Source organism: Cryptosporidium ryanae (genome assembly GCF_009792415.1).
Source record: "Cryptosporidium ryanae isolate 45019 chromosome Unknown contig_17, whole genome shotgun sequence".
NCBI classification, from domain to species: domain Eukaryota; phylum Apicomplexa; class Conoidasida; order Eucoccidiorida; family Cryptosporidiidae; genus Cryptosporidium; species Cryptosporidium ryanae.
The window spans coordinates 186,394-203,561 of record NW_027125568.1 but is presented as its reverse complement, the minus strand read 5'-3'; the positions used below and the strand labels follow the sequence as shown (position 1 = coordinate 203,561).

The 17,168-nt window shown below is 29.6% G+C and overlaps 9 protein-coding genes across 9 annotated transcripts; 4 read left to right on the top strand and 5 right to left on the bottom strand.

Moving 5' to 3' along the window:
• Nucleotides 1-107: 107 nt before the first annotated feature.
• On the top strand, nucleotides 108-1,550 carry FG386_000817 (uncharacterized protein; the record flags this gene model as incomplete). The annotated part of the gene is made up of 1 exon (XM_067340161.1): nucleotides 108-1,550. One exon carries the CDS (start codon nucleotides 108-110, stop codon nucleotides 1,548-1,550), a length of 1,443 nt encoding a protein of 480 aa, XP_067195969.1.
• Nucleotides 1,551-1,579: 29 nt separating this feature from the next.
• On the bottom strand, nucleotides 1,580-3,752 carry FG386_000816 (uncharacterized protein; the record flags this gene model as incomplete). The annotated part of the gene is made up of 2 exons (XM_067340160.1): nucleotides 1,580-3,624; nucleotides 3,674-3,752. 2 exons carry the CDS (start codon nucleotides 3,750-3,752, stop codon nucleotides 1,580-1,582), a joined length of 2,124 nt encoding a protein of 707 aa, XP_067195968.1.
• A 619-nt stretch (nucleotides 3,753-4,371) lies between these two features.
• On the bottom strand, nucleotides 4,372-4,916 carry FG386_000815 (centromere protein A; the record flags this gene model as incomplete). Its single annotated transcript, XM_067340159.1, has 3 exons — nucleotides 4,372-4,667; nucleotides 4,726-4,804; nucleotides 4,866-4,916. The coding sequence occupies 3 exons, from the start codon at nucleotides 4,914-4,916 to the stop codon at nucleotides 4,372-4,374; spliced, it is 426 nt and encodes a 141-aa protein (XP_067195967.1).
• A 389-nt stretch (nucleotides 4,917-5,305) lies between these two features.
• On the top strand, nucleotides 5,306-6,279 carry FG386_000813 (uncharacterized protein; the record flags this gene model as incomplete). Its single annotated transcript, XM_067340157.1, has 3 exons — nucleotides 5,306-5,589; nucleotides 5,646-5,975; nucleotides 6,033-6,279. 3 exons carry the CDS (start codon nucleotides 5,306-5,308, stop codon nucleotides 6,277-6,279), a joined length of 861 nt encoding a protein of 286 aa, XP_067195965.1.
• A 483-nt stretch (nucleotides 6,280-6,762) lies between these two features.
• Nucleotides 6,763-9,636, bottom strand: FG386_000812 (uncharacterized protein; the record flags this gene model as incomplete). Its single annotated transcript, XM_067340156.1, has 2 exons — nucleotides 6,763-9,557; nucleotides 9,618-9,636. The coding sequence occupies 2 exons, from the start codon at nucleotides 9,634-9,636 to the stop codon at nucleotides 6,763-6,765; spliced, it is 2,814 nt and encodes a 937-aa protein (XP_067195964.1).
• Nucleotides 9,637-10,030: 394 nt separating this feature from the next.
• On the top strand, nucleotides 10,031-11,110 carry FG386_000811 (uncharacterized protein; the record flags this gene model as incomplete). The annotated part of the gene is made up of 6 exons (XM_067340155.1): nucleotides 10,031-10,127; nucleotides 10,175-10,318; nucleotides 10,368-10,546; nucleotides 10,595-10,667; nucleotides 10,717-11,027; nucleotides 11,072-11,110. 6 exons carry the CDS (start codon nucleotides 10,031-10,033, stop codon nucleotides 11,108-11,110), a joined length of 843 nt encoding a protein of 280 aa, XP_067195963.1.
• A 215-nt stretch (nucleotides 11,111-11,325) lies between these two features.
• On the top strand, nucleotides 11,326-12,657 carry FG386_000810 (cyclin B like; the record flags this gene model as incomplete). Its single annotated transcript, XM_067340154.1, has 1 exon — nucleotides 11,326-12,657. The coding sequence occupies one exon, from the start codon at nucleotides 11,326-11,328 to the stop codon at nucleotides 12,655-12,657; it is 1,332 nt and encodes a 443-aa protein (XP_067195962.1).
• Nucleotides 12,658-12,716: 59 nt separating this feature from the next.
• FG386_000809 (DHHC family palmitoyl transferase) lies at nucleotides 12,717-13,736 on the bottom strand (the record flags this gene model as incomplete). Its single annotated transcript, XM_067340153.1, has 1 exon — nucleotides 12,717-13,736. The coding sequence occupies one exon, from the start codon at nucleotides 13,734-13,736 to the stop codon at nucleotides 12,717-12,719; it is 1,020 nt and encodes a 339-aa protein (XP_067195961.1).
• Nucleotides 13,737-14,144: 408 nt separating this feature from the next.
• FG386_000808 (SET domain protein) lies at nucleotides 14,145-15,929 on the bottom strand (the record flags this gene model as incomplete). The annotated part of the gene is made up of 1 exon (XM_067340152.1): nucleotides 14,145-15,929. One exon carries the CDS (start codon nucleotides 15,927-15,929, stop codon nucleotides 14,145-14,147), a length of 1,785 nt encoding a protein of 594 aa, XP_067195960.1.
• Nucleotides 15,930-17,168: the final 1,239 nt, after the last annotated feature.

Here is a 17,168-nt window from a genome sequence, read left to right as displayed (position 1 = left end):
CTGTGGAGTCAGTTAGCTGGATGATGTGTCTTTAGTCGGTTGTGTGAGCCGTTGATTATCAAAAAGTATTTTTATTAAGGGAAAATTGATGTTATTTATATTTTATTATGACTGACAATGTTCTTTTTAGTGTACTTGTGGATCCGCTTATATTACTAAAAGATTCAATTACAAGAAATAAGTTTGAAGAGATTGTCCAGGAAGGCGACGAATTTAAACTTGAATTTTACAATTGTATTTTGAGCGCAAATACACCAACGAGGTGTCGAAATAGGAGAGGGGAGTCACTGAGTTTTGGAGATTTACATCTATTTATTTCTGCAACGAAGTGTAAAAGGTATACTTTGAAATTAGCACAAGAAAAGGGGTCAAAGTTTATTAATATTTTAGAAAAAAAAAATATACTCGAGTTTTTTGAAGAGTTCACAAATGACAATAAATATAGAGAACAAGGAATTCCTTCTGATTACTCTCTTGAAAGTCTAAACAAATTTGAATGCATAAATTCCTCTTTCCCTCTTCAGAAATGTAAACTTCTAGATTCTAATATTGGAAAAATAATTCATTTAAGTTTTCCGTGGGTAGAATATAAAAATACCGAGAGTGAAGACTTATTTTCAAAGAATGAGGCAAACTACCAAAATGAAGAGTATATGGTTGATATTAACAATTTAAGTGAGCAAGGTGAAGATATTTTTTTAATTAGACAAATAAATACAATTTCACAGATTTACCCTATAGGAATAGACTATATATGTCAGGGAGTGGATATGTATACAAGAACAAGTAGTTTGGTGTCATTCATGAATGAACCATATAAAAAAGATAATAAGAAGAGAGACTACAATATGAATTTAGTTATTAGTGATACAGACGCAAATACCAGTATTCAAAATAGCAGAAACAATAATTATTCGGATTTAGGTAAAAGTAAACGTCAAAATATATCGACTAGTATCCCTACAAAACATGAAGTAGTTCAAAGACCACCAAATATAAGACAAAGCAGATCAACTTTGCTTGCTTATTTGAATTCAAATAATTTGAACCCAATAATACTTGTACCACCATCATCTAAAAGTCCAATAACTATGAATAATATTGTTGAATTTCTCAGGGACAAGATATACATTGATCCGAATACTATTAAAAAAACATCAGCAGGAAGAGAGCATGCAGTAAATTTGACCTTTGGATCTGGTCCAACCGCTCAAAATGTAACCTTTCGAATTTTAGAATCTACTTTGAACTTTAGAAAAAGAGACTGGTATTCACTTATTGCTGTATTTTTGACTGGAGCAGAATGGCAATTGCAATCTTTTCCGTTTAGATCAATCCCTGACATATTCACAATGATAAAAGGTTATCACATAACATATGATTCAGAGCCAATACCAGAAAACATTAGAAAGTGGAACGTTGATGTTGTCAGGATTAACAGGACAAATCGCCACAACGATCTCTCTGTATGGTTTCAGTTTATGGAGTCAATTGAATCTATTTTGGCATCTAGCAGAGATCACTCTAAGTTAGATAGAAGTAAATTATAATCTATAACGAAAAAGTGCCAATAAAAAATTTAGGTTCTAGAATAAATATTTCTTTTGTTTTTTCTACCTAATTTGTGTATTGTTAAGTCGTCGTTGTATGCTAAAACTACTGAGTCGCTACTATTATAAAAAGTTGAGCAGTCCTCAACCTTATATTCAACTTCTTTTATTGAATATGCGTACAAATTTCCTCTTTTAATAGCCTCGAAATCCCAAACGATGACCAAATTATCTACGCTTGATATAATTTTAGTCTCGGCAAAGTTTCCACTGGAGTCTTGACTTTGGTCAAATCTAGCAGGAGTAAAGTTAACGTCAGTTATATTATAGTGATAAATATCGTCAGGTTTTAGTCTCAGCTTTCTTGAAGGAGGCTTATTCTTTAAACTTGTAACAAAGCCATTTCTTACTGTCTCAAAATCTTGATTTTGTTCACAAACAGGGTATAAGTGAATGCAATTCTTTGTTGTTGCCAAAATCCAATTACCGTTCCTTGTAACATCGACAGATAATATTGGTGATGAAAATGAATTCAAGAGTGTCTTAGCCTTTTTAAATTCACCGTCTTTATTTATAGTACCGTCATATAACCTCAACTCTCCCAAATCATTGCCAAGCAAAATGTGTCCATCTTTGTCCGTAGCTAAACTGCTAAATAGTACATTTGAGCGATATAGTTTGGAAGTAAAACGGTTTGAGTTGTCTTTAATTCGGCTATCCATAACAAATAATGCGTTGTTACTTAACCCCAGAAATGTTGGAACCGGTGTATATTGCGAGTCCTTATTTGAAAGTCCCAAACATGATATAGGTAATCCATCGGCATCCCAACGTCTAAGAATTTTTTCGTTTTCTAAGTCCATTTGGTATACATAATTTGGATCAGTTTCGGACAAAAAAAGCATTTGAGTTTCACAGTTGTGTAATTGACCGCTAACTGGAAGGATATTTTGATTGTTATATTCTACATTTTTCATAACTGAGATATTCCTTGCAGGGGTTCCACTTAAGGTATAATTGCTTTCTTCGTATTCAATATTCTTAAAGACAGCTATTTCCGACTTGTTTGTTTTTCTATCTGCCCTTCCAACAAATGTATTTTCATGCCCAATTAATAAGTATCTATGACTTAAACTCGAATGGATTGATTTATTTCTTCTAACAGTGGTTTTCTTGTATTCATAATCATTATCACTAGAATCATCACTTCTATCTTCATTTTCAGCCTCATACCACATTATTTGGTCCTCTAAAGGATTGTATCTATCGTCCATATCCATTTTATATGTAATGCCATTATCTGATATTTCATCATTATTAAAATCGGAAATACTCTTTTTCCTTCTTTTCTCTTCTGGGTTTATTTGATCAATGCATTCAAGTAATTTACCAAGAAAAGCATCGACTTCATCTTCAGTAGGAGAATATGAATCATTATCCTCATTTATTTCTTTATTTATTTTTAAATGAATTCTGTATCTTTTTCTAATATCGTCATCGTTTGATCCATAAAACTCAACAACTCGTTCAGTTAATTTTGGTAGGAAAAGTATGTTATCTCCTATGATACTTGTGAATAGTATATTACCACATTCAGACAAATCTTTTATTGAAAAAATAATATCCTTGTAATCTTTACTTGACAATAACTGACACATGCAGTTTTTACTTATTAATGACCATTCTCCAGGATTAAACGCATGTGAGGAGTTAAACGAACCCTTTGAATTGGTATCATTGTGTTCATAGAACTCTACAGGTATCTGGTCTACAATACTGCAGAGTGATTTCAATGAAATCGTTATATTATAACAAATTGAAGACAGAATATGTAAATTTTGCTTTTCAAATTCAAAAACAAATTTAACCAGGTCAGAGCCAGAACGCAGTATAATGGTGAGCTCCCCCTGTCTATTGCAATTGAAGTAGTAAATATTCTGAAAGTTAAATATATACTCCTCCTTTTGATTATCATTAGGGTTAAATCCAACTATTTTTATGCCATCCTCAATGCTTAGTTTACATGAAAACAAAACAAGATTTAGAGTCTTTCCAATAGATTTATATAACGTTCCTAAAAAAGGATTATTTTTTCAGTAAATGTATTATTTAAATAGACTTACCATTATAACCGTGACTCGGTTGTGTGGAGTCGCTAACTCCAGTTATTCCAGTGAATAATTTTCTAATAAAGCTGCTCATAACTGGGTTTAAGGTAATATTATTTAATTGTAATATATTTGAGTAGCTTTTCGTTTAGGAATAACAACAAAATCCTTCTAGCAGCAAATAAACTAAGTACAGTGAGAATGAAACCTATATTTCTCACTAATATTTATGAACAACATCACAAAAGGGATCCCACTTACATCCTATAGCTTAAAAATGTCCAAACTAATGGAAAAGCACACCTGCAATTCTAAATTAAACCTAATAATAATTTTAAAAAGGAGCCAGGAATTGAGAACCACCATGAGCCGCTCAACTTTTGAAAGCGGGTGATTATTACAGGCATAATTTTATAAAAACTGCGTGGAATGGGATTCGAACCCATGAGAGCATGCGCTCATTAGATCTTGAGTCTAACGCCTTAGACCAACTCGGCCATCCACGCAGACTGCCCGACGGACCTTTTTACAGAAAGTATAAGTTTTAGACAAATTGTTAGTTCTAGATGACAAGTGGGGATAATGCATGTAATGATACAAACTATAAGTAATTATTATCAATAAATTATCTTCCTATATACCTGAAAACATTAATTTAATTGAATTAGCTAAATTTCTGAATTATAATTCTTAAAATCGAAATAAAAAATACTTTAGATAAAATCGCCATATCTTCCTCTTAACTGTCTTGCTAATCTTATATCTCTTGGTAGTAATGTTACTCTTTTGGAATGCAATGTACATAGGTATGCATCTTCAAACAATCCTTGTAAGAAGGCTTCTGCTGCACATTGGATAGCATGTAGAGCCTCTGCATTCCACCTCCACATTTCGCCATGGGGCACAAACTTTAAAGTAACTTCTCTCACAACGCGAGCAAAAGGTAATTTAGCGATAAGCAGGTCAGTAGACGCTTGATATTTCCTAATTTCCCTTAACGCAACAGTCCCTAATAAAACCAAGTTAGAAAAAATAGGGGGTAGAAAAGATCGTTTGTAGTCACGTACCTGGTCTTCTTCTGTATTTCCTTTGATGTGGGCTACTTCCAGTAATTCGATTACTTGGGGATTGATGTAAAATGGGGGACTGTAAAATAACAGTAAATGATTTGTGATTAAACCATTTATTTAATAAACCAACAACCTACCTTAGAAGGATACTTAGATACTCGTTTGCTGGATGTTTTCGAACGAGCCATTATATGTTAATTCGATTGTTTATTATATTTTACCACCAAAGCATTAATAAATAAATATTTATTTATATGAAATACTCTATCGGCTAAATGTTAAATAATGAACAGTGGTATTTATTTTGGATTTAAGTTTCCATTTATCATTGACAATCAGTTACGAATTACTACTAAATAAAAATTTGATTTCATATTACAGATTAAATGTTATTTTTTATTATATACTTAACACATGCAGTGCTTTTCTGCTTTTAATTATATTCCCATATTTTTGTTAGTCGTCCGTCCATCTAGTTATTTTACATTTTCTTTATAAATGTGGGTAGTATTTAGGCGCCAATATGTGTCTATTATTAATTTGCAAATGTGATAGGAAATAACAATTAGAAAAATACATGCTATTGAATAATGGAATTACAAATAGATTTAGTTGCTTAACACAAGGAATTATTCACTCAGGTCTGATTTTATTGTCAATAAGCCTGGAAATTAGAGGTATAAAGGGGTATTCAACGTTGAAATGTGCTCCTAATCTATACTTGTTGATTCCAAGAATAGGGTATTTAATATGTGTTTTTGACTCTGTCCGAGATTATTACAATTCATTTGATTATAGGTTTTCAATTTTAATTGACAATAATTCTAACTGGCTTGAGTACGATGGTTTTATAATAAACAGGTAAATTAGAAAAAATTATGTATTTCTTTCTATCATTTTAATTCACTATGTTTTAGTGAGTGCCCTATTGGATTGTTATCAGATATTTACAATATAAATGGTTTGAACTTTTGTATAAAGCTTGTGATATGTTCTGAAGGCAGAGATGGAAAAAAAACAATAAAATCCATTTCAAACGGAGACTGTTTTTTCAAAAAGATAACTAATAATATTAAATTGTCACAAACTTTGATATTGGGAAACTGTAGAAAATTCCAGATGTTAAGTGAAAAAGAATATAAAAACCTCATAGGCTTCATATATTCGTTGTCATTAACTACTGAAAAATACGAGTGCATTTACAAGGAAATATTTGGAAAAGTGGAAGAAATATATGAAAATGCTAGGTAAGTTTTTTTTTTATTTTAAATTTTCAAGTTGAATTAGATAAAATTAAAATACAGGAATATTCCAGTAAAAATATATATCAAAAATAAAGCTTTCTTAAAATCTTTTAGTAGAAACATAAACAATAGGCCTTTTAAAATAAAGGATATACTAAATGAACTATCGTCTAATATAAATGAAAGCTATGATAATTTATCAGTAATATTTCATGGAATAGAAATTCCAATAGAAACACCATTAATATGCTTGTTAACGTCTTGCCCGTATATAGATGGTATAATTCATTTGGTACTTAGAATATAATTTTTTTATTTTATAAATTAATTTTTTCATTTTCAACATTCTCCATATTGATATTCTTCGGAAATATGTAGTTAGACATGAAAGCCATTACTAGAAACCCAATTAAAGTCATATTACGTTGAATATCACTTCTGTTTGAGGTCACAATATTTGAAAAGATAAAGAGTCCTGATAAGAATAGCAGATAATTTATTTGAAATAAGGCAGCTGAAAAACCAAGTACAACACCTGCAACTAATATTAATTCATTTACCAAGGTTGTCTGAGTGGCTAACCGAAGGTGAGATTATAACGTTCGAATGGCATAAAGTGCTTACCTTTTCTCTGTATTTTTAAGTAGTCAACGGATCTACTATCATCAATCATCTTTTTCAGAAATGGAAATCAAATAAGTATATCATATGCTTATATTAAATGGAGTAAAATGTTAAATAAAACAAAAAGGGGCGCCAAAATAAACTGGAATGAACTAATTAAAAGAAACTATACAAATGAGAATCTTTTTGTGACAATTCTAGAAGTATCAGCGCGACTAGCGGTTTTGTAAAACACACTTGATATTACTCCTGTATCTTTGTGCACGTACTTCTTCTTAATAATACTAGTGTTGTCTGGAAGCCTGAAATTAATGTCACTATAAATAAAATAGTGTATGAAACATGTTTTATGGGCTACTACGAAATTATCACCCATAATTGCTTGATTGCGGTTAATAAATAAGTTGTAGTTATAATAATCAATGTCAAATGGTTTAAATTCTATCCTTTTATAATTGTTTGAAAGTGTATTTTGTGATTTCCATTGAATAAATTTTAACATGTTGTTTACAATTCTTTCCCTTGCATTACCTGAATTTAATGAATTAGTATCAGGTATTTGATCCAAAACTGCCAATGACAGTTTATGATATAATATTTCGTTTTTATCATCGCTTATTAAGTTATTTGCATCATTTATAGTTAAGGTAACTGCATCTACTGATACCCATGACTTTAAAAGAGATGACCATTTAATCTTCAACGACTCATGACAAATGTCACATGTTATGTGCAAAGGATCTATTGGGGTAAAAGAAGATGTAACATTTTGAATCATTTCGCTCCAAAGAGACGAAAGACTGTTACAAATATCATTAATATCCTTAATTTTCAAGTTATCCGTATAATTTCTTGTATATTCCAAAATTCCAGAAGAATTAACAAGTTCTTTGATAGTTTTATTCGAGTTAGCACAATTTATGCTCTCAATACAATCCATATAGTGTATTAATAGTAGATCTCCCTTGAAACGTTGGTTTTCAGATTCATTATAAGTCTGGTTATGATTGTATTCATTTCTGCCATCATTCAACATGTTCATATTGGAATCACAATTTTCGTCACCGACTACACTGTTTTTCTTAGAAAACTTTCTCAAAATTACATCATATAAATCGTTATAATTGACACTTTTTACAACCATGTTTCCACTATTCTTATCATTCTTGTCCTTATAATGGTCAATGTTATCGGCAAAACCCTCATTTACAGCTGCATTTTCATTCAAATTATCAGGACCATATATCCAATATTGAATATTCGGCCAAAGAACTTGGGAATTCCATGTCTGTTTTTTTTGTTTAAAAATGAGATTTCTTGAAAGGTGAATTTGAATATGAAGTTCTTTCTTTTTTGAATCAACAAATCTATAACCACATGTATGACACTGATTGGGTCTATCAAAGTAATAAGTAGATATATTATATTGAAGATTAAAATCACAAATATTATCGATAGTTTTCTTCTTAATAAAATGAGATTTGAGCCAAACTGTTTTTTTAAACTGAACAGAGGCATCTACGTTCTCTTGAAGTTTCTTATATAACAAAAAAAGGTCATTCATTTCATTTATATGTAACCCTTCTACAAAAATGTTCTGATCACCCTTTCCATCAATAACAGAAGAATTAATCTTCAGTAGCTTTTTAGTATCAATATCTTTAAATTTATCGTTATTCTTAAATAATTGATTCCAAATGGTGAGCAATATGGAGGAGGTGTTATTCTCAGAAAATCTCGGAGAAAAGGTTCTCTTAACTTGTGCATTTATATTCGAAATATTATTTGAATTTACCAATTGTTGTCCTGCTATTAACTGATTCATTGGTACCTTTCCATGAGAGGGAATTGCACCAGCTTGGTTTGAAATTAACATAGAAGAATGCTTCTGCTGCATCTGCGTTTTTGACTGAACAACTTCGGCCGCAGCAGCAGCAGCAGCAGCAGCAGCAGCAACAGATGCCGTTGTTATAGATGATATTGGTAAACAAGAACTTGAATTACTGGTTGAAATAACTTGAGAAGCTCCAATAATGTTGTTTTTAATATTTGCTTGAACTATATTCACTTGATTTGGCTGTTTCCCCGAAATATCACTTGTCGTTGAAACAGAATTAGGCATATTGCACTTATTTGTGATATTTTTGTCATCATTTTTTATACCAACTTCTAAGTTATCTTGTTTTATTCTTTTGTGTGGTGGGTGGAAAATTCCTTTTGAGTTATTTGTATCAATCTTAGAATTCTCTAAACTATTAACTAGTATATTAAACAAGCTCTGGGATTCTTGTACTTTCCCTTGTGAACTCAGAAATGTTATTTTATGTACATTTGGGTCCTTAATCAATTTACTAAGTAAAACATTGTTTTCATCTGTTATGTTAGCTTTTTGAATAATCGATTTAGATACCTGTAAATATATATCATTCAATATATTAGCTTCTTTTTTTGAATTAGAGGAATCAATTACATTGTTACCAGAACCAGTATCAACGCTCTGTTTTGTTGAGGCAATTGAAACTGTTCTTGTTTCTAATTCGATTGGGGGCTCATTTAATTTTGATCTAACTGAATTAGTTGTGGAAATTAATTTTTTTACTATATCTTTAGGAAACGAATCATTCCAAACCTTTAAAAGTTTTTCAAGAGAACGTAATATTTGAGTAGGGGTTTTTGTAGTATAAGCCTCTGCAAAATATGGAGCTATGTATGGCAAAAAATATGGAAAGAAAATGGACCCTGAACGGCATTTTCTAACAATAGAATCAACCAAACACAAAAGCACATACTTTCTTGGTATGTCAGATCTTGGAATTTCTTCTAGTATAACACTTGCAATTATATGTGCGTATTGGCGTTGATCCTCAGCCAATAATGTTAAGTTTTGTATCATCTTCCCCGACCCAGCAGGGCTCCTTAAGTTTCGTAGGACTTCTGCATATCTGGTACGCACCAGTTGTTCTAAAAAAAATTAGCAAATACACTTGATCATAAATATATAAGATAAAATTATTAACTTACCTGGACTGCCACCGTCCATCTCAAAAATCTATTATTAATTCAATTGATTGAAATGGATCATAATATTTCCCAAAAATATTGGACACGTTTAAACAAGTATAGGTAGTGGAAAACACAAATGTATATTCTGTAAGCTATGTATAATACAGTGTCTTTCTTTAAACAGTCTATAATGTTAAATTCGTGTTTTTAGTTCTTATTTTTATTTTTTAATAAAAAAAAATGACTGTAGGCCGCCAAAGAAACGCGCCTGTCAGTTGTTTTCCCTGCATTTTATTCTGAAATGTAAATGCTTTAAAAAGGAGTGAAATTTAAATTAAGTACTCGATTATATAGACTTCTGTAGAATGCGTTAGTGGTTTAAATATTATAATTATTCACACAGAACAATATTATTGTGTGTGTATAAAAAAATGATTAAGAAAGTATCAGCATTGGAATTATTTAAGCATGAAGCCACATCTTCTAATAGAATCAAAACCTCTTCAAAAAAATTAGACAATATACTAAGTAAGTTTAAATTTTTATTTTATTTTTATATTTTTTATATCCTTTAGGTGGAGGTGTAATAATAGGAAAGGGAATATTAGAATTATGTGGAGTACCAGGTACTGGGAAAACACAGCTTTGCAAGCAGCTTTCACTAAACATTCAAATTCCTAAAAATATTGGAGGTCCAGGCTTGAATGCAATTTATATAGGTAATTTTACTTTTTAACTTAACAGTTTAGAATATTTCTATTTATTTAGATACAGAAGGGAGTTTTAGCACAAATAGATTAAAGGAGATTTCTAAAAATACAATAAACTATATAAAAAATAATGGTGGTGATGAAAATATAGTTACAGATGATTTAATAAGAAACATAAAATATGTGAGAATCTTTGATATGGATGAATTAAATAACATAATGCTTATTCTTCCAAATGTAAGTTTTTTAAATATAAACTTTGACATGTAGATAAATGTATATTAGATTTGCAGAGATAACAAAATTGGAATAATAATAATTGACTCTATTAGTATGCTTATAAGAATGTGCGATTTAGGTTGGTTGCTTATAATTTACACCATTATTACATAGATTTTTTTTTTCAGATAATCAATCATATAGACTCAAAATGCAACAAAAAATAGCTAGGCAACTTGAGGATATGTCAAAAAAGTACACATTATCAGTAATAGTAACGAACCACATGACTACCAGATATTATGAAAGTAAAGAGGATAGTCTTAACAACAATATAAAGTTACCCGATGCTAATCTAGAACCGTCATTGGGGTTGTCCTGGAATTCTCTAATTTGTGATAGATTATTATTAAGGCCTAAAAGGAGGATAAGTATGGATGATATTTTTTCATCTACTATTTATGCAACAAATAATAATGGAGATAGTGCATTTTTCAAAGTAAGTTATAAAATCGATGATTGATATTGCTGACACTGATTTAGATTGATAAGAATGGAATACAAGATATAGATGAAGATTAAATAATCTATTTATTTTTTATTTTATACTAAAATTTTTATTTAAAACATAAATTTATTGTGGATTTATATTCATGTTATTTGAATATTTGTTTGCCGGTAGTGGCCAATAGCATGCAATATAAAACTACATGTATTAAAATATATTGCCCTAATTAATTAGTTTATATTTTTTGTGTTCTAATTTAAAAAACAAAATACTAATTTTAATATTATAGATGATATTAAATTATGGAATTAAAAACGAAGAGGAGGATAGTATTTGCGAATTAATTGGAGAGTTGGAAAGTGTTATAATTGATAATAAAGGGCAAGAAACATATAATTCAATAAATAATTTAATTTTGAATAGAAAATTTTCAGAGAACAAAATTCATAACGATAATAACAAATTAAATGAAAAGTTATATAAATATAGCTATGAACATGAAATTCCAGAGGAAATTATCAAACCAGAAAAAATAGAGATGAGAGAAAATATGTTTGATAAAGAAATAGATATTGGAAGAATAATAATTAATCAGATAATATTGAAACAAAAAGAGTATAATTCTCATAATATCTGTTATTTTTATAGAGAATATTACAAAAAAGAACTGGAAAATGGAAAATCACTATTAGATTTGAGAATAGAGTTGATAGAGGAGTTTTCAAATTTTGTTTGGAAATATCAAATAAAGGAAGAGATATTATTTAACACTGTTAACTTCATGGATAATATAATATTTAAAGAAAAAAAGTTATTTAAAAAAATAACTGTGGATAGAATCAGATGCTTGAGTTATACATGTTTCTATCTTGCTGTAAAAATGGAAAGGGTTGCAGATATAAGAAGCAAGGAGGTTTGCAAGAGACTGAAAATAGGCACAGAACAAATTATTGATTTAGAAAGGTACATCATTACTCAACTTTCTTTTAGATTGAATCCTGTATCATCACTTCTATTTCTGCAGCATTTGATGGGAATATTAATTGAAAGTTATCTTAAAGAAATAGTCGGAAGTGACATTAGCGAAATCAAAAAGTATTGTATTCAGTCCCAAGATATTAATTTTGAGATAGGAAGCATAGTTAAAAACGATAAAAATTCTAAAGATATTACAACAATTAGGAATAATTGGCCTATTAAAACAAATAGCTCTGCACTCATAATAAATACTTTAAATAAGAAGAGTGGAAATGGAGTAAACAAAGTATTAGAGTATTATATAGGTTGTTATATTCTAGAAATATGTTTGTATGATATTCAAACATTAAAATACTCACCCTTGTGTCAAGCAATTTCGGCATTATTAATTGCAAAGGAGTGTTTGGGAGCGAGTATAGAGTGCTACGTTAAAAAATATCTGTATGAATATTTAAACGACGAGTCATTGGTGGAAGATACTATAAATAGAAATATAAATACGATAAAAAGGATACTTAAATATCCATTTATAGAGAAAATATCAACTACAAAAAAGTACTTAACTAACGAGTATATGAATGCTGCTAATTTTGTTTTAAGATTCATTTACCCTAAATATAAGCGACGAACAAAAGATAAATAAAAAAAGCAAATAATTTATTCACGTCTTGTTTGTTTTTAAATAATTAAAATTAATTTGCGTCAAATATCGTTAACGGAACCTCTTGCAGGTGAAATAGATTTTTCTTCAAAGTCTATTTGATTTTCAGTCGATAATTCTACTTCTTTTCTTTTAAAACTATATGAATTTGCACAGTTTCTTTGAAAATTAACTTTACCCTCTCTCAATCTTGCCCTTTTCTCATTTATCCTCTTTCTATCGGCAATTATCCAATCTACAGTAGAAGCAAGTCTATGACATAAATTTTCAGTATTGCAACTATTACATTTACCAGATTCTGATTTATTTGTTTCATCTTCCTCAATTACAATTTTTGTAAGGTATTCGTAAGTAGTTACTCCTTTAAAAACTAAGTAACAGTGCAAAAGAAACAAATGTCCATTAAGTACCAGAAGTGGTAGGTCAACGACTAAAATAATGATTCCAACAATGTAAAATACACCAGGTGACCAAAACTTTAATCTTGAAGTCCAGTAGAAGGATGCAATATCATAAATTGTTTGAAGCAATATAGTCGTTATAGTTGTTACTATTATCAAAAGAAGAAGTAGTGAAACAAAAAATAGCATTAAAAAGAAATGCCTATAGTTTTTTTCACCAATACACGTATTTAACCATTTACAGTGGTGATCATAACGTGGAACACATTTATTACAAAGTTTACAATGCTTACTATGGTCCTCAAATAGTGAATGACATACCTTACATTCATTAAGTTCTATATTCTCTGAAATAATTTTTGAATCTTCCTCAGTATAACCAGGATCTATTGAAGTCACTTTCCAACCATAAATAAAAACAATCATTCCTAATAGAGAGCATAATATTCCGGATAAGATTGCTAGTGTAAAATTGAGAGATGGAACAATAAATATAAAATAAAGGAATAAATTCGCACTAAATAGGATCCATATCATTATTTGTAATGCAATTAATGGTTTTTGAAAGCCATTTTTTCTTCTTACGTCACTTTCCAAATCTTCATTTATAATACAACATGAATTACTATCTGTCTTTGAGATATTATCATTATAATTCATCCCAATTCAATATATTTAAATATTTAGCTGTATTATTACTAATAATAAGCTTTATGTTTGCGACATTATTCATATGAAATGAGAATTAAGGTACCCTGTGGCATTTACCGCCAGATGACCCCACTGATTATTAGATTAGAGCATTTAACATAAACGTTAAATGTTATGCATAAATAAATCATCTATTGATGATGAAAATAAATCTAGACTAAATATGAAACGTAAAAATCTAATGTTGTGGATTTTCAATACATAAATTATAGGGTTTTGTATGAAGAAAAAAAACTTTAAAAAATCTTTCAGTAGAAAATAAGATATTTCTTTACAAAAGAAATTTTGAAACAATTAAGTTTATTATTTGAAATTTAATATAAAAAGCATTAAATATTAGAGTCATTAAACGGCAATTTATTGATTAGCAATTGATTCATATTTATTCTTAGCAGCAATAGTGAAATTATGATTTGGACCAGTTAAGATTGTAAGATAACACCATGTATCATAATAATACCTTTGTATTGCTGCGATTTCATAATTTTTATTCGAATTATTTTCATGTTCCTCCTGTAAAATACTTAAAATGTCTCCAAGTTCTTCCGTAATCCAAGCAAGGGTGTATGTACAATCGGGCAAGACACTTCTTACAAAATTAAGCCTGTTATACAGGGCAGACAGTGCTAATTTATACTGTTGTGACTCTTTATATGATTCAAAAAGCATTGTATCTAGTTCGTACATTATCCAGTGTTGAGAAAATACTTTCTGTGCCTCCAAATACACTGCTTCAATATCATCAATATCGCTTTTATCTGTCTCTTCTAGTCTAGCAATATATTGTGATTCAAGATCAGTGTAGCTGTCAATTATCTCTTGATCTGGTTGGGATCTACAAACATTACATTTACTAGATGTAGTGTTTCCGTCCATATCTTCTTTGAAAAACATACTTCCAATACCGCAAGAAGCACACTTAAGTCCCCTTGATAAGTCGTTGACATTGTTACATCTTTCGCATTGACAGTAAAATAACCAATTACTTAACAACTCTCTTCGTGTTTTGGAGCACTTAAACAAGTCTTCATCAGAAATATAAGATATCGTTATTTCATCTCCAACTTCTAGACGAGTTTTAGCTCTTAATACAAATGTATTGTCTACACCGTAATGCCAACAACAACTTGCACCACAGTTATGTGCCATCATACTAATAACGTTGTATAAAACAATTCCATTATTTGAAGTATGATAAAATGAATTAAATCTCCAAGCATTTAAGGTTCTCTCGTATAGGTGTGGATCAACTTCTATACCTGTATTTTCTATTATTCTATGAACATCATAACTTGGTTCAGCGTCCGGATCAGGAACCCATTTGTCTAGGCATGCTGCTTTTTCATCTTCATCCAACATTGTTAAGCTACAAAGAGCTGCAACATGCCAAAGAGGCGGTAGTGTAAAAGTTTCTTTGGAATTCATATTTTCAAGAAACTCTGAAAGTTCTGGAGACAGTTCTGGAGTAACTACCAATATTGGAGATTCTGCAAATATTATATCACCTGGGTTAAAACATTTTTTTGCAAATAAACATCTACCCTTGCCTTCAATATATTTTACCTCCACATTTTCATATATATCTTCGATATTCCACGGTTTAACCAATTCATCTGGAACAGCCTCTTCAATATTTTGATATTCAGTTATTTCACCTTCCTCAATAATTTCATTCTCTAGATCTTCTTCATAATTTTCCTCTTCTTCTTCATAATTTTCCTCTTCTTCTTCATAATTTTCTTCTTCTTCTTCTTCTTGATTAAAACCAAATTCTCTTGCCTCAACTCCCTCATTGATACTAAACGCCTCCTTAAAGTGATATCTTATCATATCTGGGTAAATTGAAACGTCATTGTTATTCAACTTGTCGTTTCTGTTATCATGATATTTGTTATCCTCTTCTTCTTCTTCACTTTCATCGGTAATATCATGATTTTCTTCCTGATAATTGTAATCATACTCATCTTGTTCTTCATAGTTTTGTTCGCTTTCTAAATCATCTTCAATTTCACTATAGCTTTGATTTTTAGTTAAGAGTGTTTTTTTATATTCTGCTGTAGATAGTGAAACCCATCTATCATCTCCAAAGTCCACTACAGGTCTTAGTTTTGTACCAGTATTGTTTTCGTGAGCAGATGACATATTTTCTCTATTCAGAAAATTTCACTTTAGAGTTACTTTTTACTCACAATGAGTTATGTACTTGAGAAGCAATTCCTGTTATTTAGTAGCAGCACAAATCAAAAGTATTTTTTGATTTATAAGAAAAAGGTCATTACAACAGATTCGAGGTTTTAATATTTCCAATTCAAATTATGATATTAGATAAATCTCCTTTTTTAGGAAGTATTTCTAATAACTTGTCAACTTGTACATAAGCTAGAACCACTGTGCACCTTTTTTGCCGCTTGTTTTGATTAAAGTACAGAGACTGTGAAAATGTTAACACAGACATCAAAAATAGGTGCTTGAGAATAAATTGTGTGTAAATATAAATTTTTGTGTAATATTGTTTAAAGTAATTGTGTGATTTCACGCTGCTATTTACCTTCAAGTTTGGAGGTAACTTGACTTTATATTAATCGTAAATATGTAAATTAATTCTTTTAATGAGAAACGGCGGTATTTTTAATTCAATATTTTTGAATTCCTGCTTTTTTTTTCCTTAAAAAAAATAAACTTCCGTATATAGATTTATTAATAATTTTTTACGGACTCCCAATAATATAATATTTTTATTCTTATGGAATTTCCAGTTTTTAATTATAGCTTTTGAAACAAAGTTTTGTTGTGTGCGACAACATCCATGGCTAAGAAAAACGACAAAAATAGAAAAAGACGATATACAGAATGGTTAAAGGAAATTGAAAGGAAAAACAACATAAAGAAGGAGTTAAAAGTTGTAGAAAAATCTAGAAAAACCGACAATAGCTCAGAAGACGTTGGTAAAAATCGTGATGTTGTGATGGAGATAATTAAGGTTAAAAAAAATGTTAAACTTGATAAAAAAGCTCGAAAAAGATTAAGCAAGTTGTCAAGTAGGTTTATATTTAAGTAAAATTATTAACATTTAATTCTTTAATTATTTACTTAATATCTATTTTTTTAAATCCATAGATATAAAGAAAAATAACATAAGTATCAAACTTTAGGTTTTTTAAAGGTATAATTTAAGTAATTTTAATAACTAATAAATTATTTGTATGTTCGCCATTATTATTTGAAATTTTTAGAATTTAATTTGCTTTGTTTTTTTCTCATTTTCGTTTTTTTATTTATTTATTGTGGGGATACAAGTTGTCAAATGGAGCCAAAATAAATGAGTGTTGAAATTTAACACGACTAAAAATTGAACAAAATTTTATCTACCTTCTTATGAGG